The following is a 1,519-nucleotide window of genomic DNA, read 5'->3' as shown; positions in this document are numbered from 1 at the left end:
TTATAAGTAAGGGAATAAAAGGGAGTAAGCGAGACCTTCATACCCTATCTAGCGTTTGGAGACTGAGTGGGCAGCTCAATCTCTGCCGGTAGCTAATCAGAGATAGCTGTCCCAGGTCTATCACTAATTATAGGCAGCCACCGATGAAGAAGCTGGCAAACAAGTGTGGCCATCGCACCCCTAACAGGATATGTTACAGTCTGAGGTGATGTGGGTACTATGGTCGATTTTCTTGAGTTTACGAGACAAAAACCCGAGTTTCTGGAGGAAAAACCCGCCTGCCCATGCCAGAGATCAACTAACTCGGGAATCGGTCGAAAATAGGCTTAGAAAAGTTCCTCCAGTCGACAACTGGACTTGAACCTAAGTCTAATCTCGAGCGACTAAGCGCCACTTCCACTGAGCTACACAGGCCTCATTATATTTTAAATATTACTAAATATTGAAACACAAAAAAGGAACTGTAAAATCGGTTGCAAAAATTCACCGAAGCAAAATTTTTTTCGCTACAGATTTTACCGTCACATGCTTTTCACTTGTTCTTCTTTCATTTCCTTTTGGTGTTCTTTACCTTTCGGTTGCACGATGTAGAGAAAAATGTTTGCAATGATCACGTTCCATGCTTTACGATACGGAGAAATCCTAAAGAGAAGGTCAGTATGTAATCTCGTGATCCAATAGTAGAAAAAGTCGATGATGCTCATATCCAGTTCAATGGGAGCTTCTACAAGTCCGAACCAGAAGTAGGTGAATGATTTCCAGGTCTGTGCTCGTAGCAGAGGAGAGAGACTTTCCAACACCTCTCGGCCCATGACCAAAGAGTCTGGATTTGATGTCCACACCGCAGGTTTGTATTCTTCTTCGAGAATAGCTCGACACACTTCGAGCACTTCTTCGTATGTCCCTCGGCAAATGTTGTATTCGTCTTGGATGCCCAACACGTGACCCACTCCTCTCCAGAAGTGCATGAGGGTCTCCATCTCCTCTCTGGTGATCCCGTGTAACCCTAAGCGTTTGGGAAACAGCAACATGAAGCCAACGAACGCGAACTGAGTGATGGCCATGTCGAACTGAGTGATGTAGAAACTTCCATCATCCTTGTTCATGTTCTTGGCCACCGTCTGATGCATGTGACGCACAGAAGCGAGTGACTTGTATGCAGGATCCGTTGGGTTCCAAATATCTCCCTTATACCAGCTCAGAATGTGCTGCACCGTTGATATGTACCTCTTGAACAGTTTGCATCGGGTGGAGGATTTGCCCGTGTAGAGCAGGGGCGGAAGATTTTGTGGGAAGTAGAAGGATAGAATGAGACCACCAAGATGACTGAACTGCACACTTCCATGGAAAAGAAAACAACATAAATACAATTAATTGAATTATTAAACTATAATTAAAATGAAAAAAATATGAAAAACTTAGATTTGACATACACTGCTTGTAAAGAAGTCAATGGAGATCCCCATGGACAAGGTGCATCATGCCATGTAACGACTCACGTGTTTGTAGCCAGTATAAA

General features: G+C 43.8%; 1 protein-coding gene across 1 annotated transcript; it reads right to left on the bottom strand.

Annotated features, from left to right (window-relative positions):
* Positions 1-521: 521 nt before the first annotated feature.
* On the bottom strand, positions 522-1,130 carry LOC150092195 (uncharacterized). The gene has a single exon (XM_090415217.1). The coding sequence runs from the start codon at positions 1,128-1,130 to the stop codon at positions 522-524; it is 609 nt and encodes a 202-aa protein (XP_090271343.1).
* Between the last annotated feature and the right edge of the window lie 389 nt (positions 1,131-1,519).

Source organism: Typopeltis vanoorti, unplaced genomic scaffold, assembly GCF_054136105.1.
Source record: "Typopeltis vanoorti isolate ZY-2024b unplaced genomic scaffold, IOZ_Tvanoo_1.0 HiC_scaffold_2219, whole genome shotgun sequence".
In the NCBI taxonomy this organism is placed as follows: domain Eukaryota; kingdom Metazoa; phylum Arthropoda; class Arachnida; order Uropygi; family Thelyphonidae; genus Typopeltis; species Typopeltis vanoorti.
The sequence above is the reverse complement of the archived record's forward strand: the minus strand, read 5'-3'. Positions and strand labels throughout refer to the sequence as shown.

Coding starts and splice junctions, on each gene's coding strand:
- LOC150092195 (XM_090415217.1), bottom strand. CDS start 1,130: ATGCATCAGACGGTGGCCAAGAACATGAACAAGGATGATGGAAGTTTC.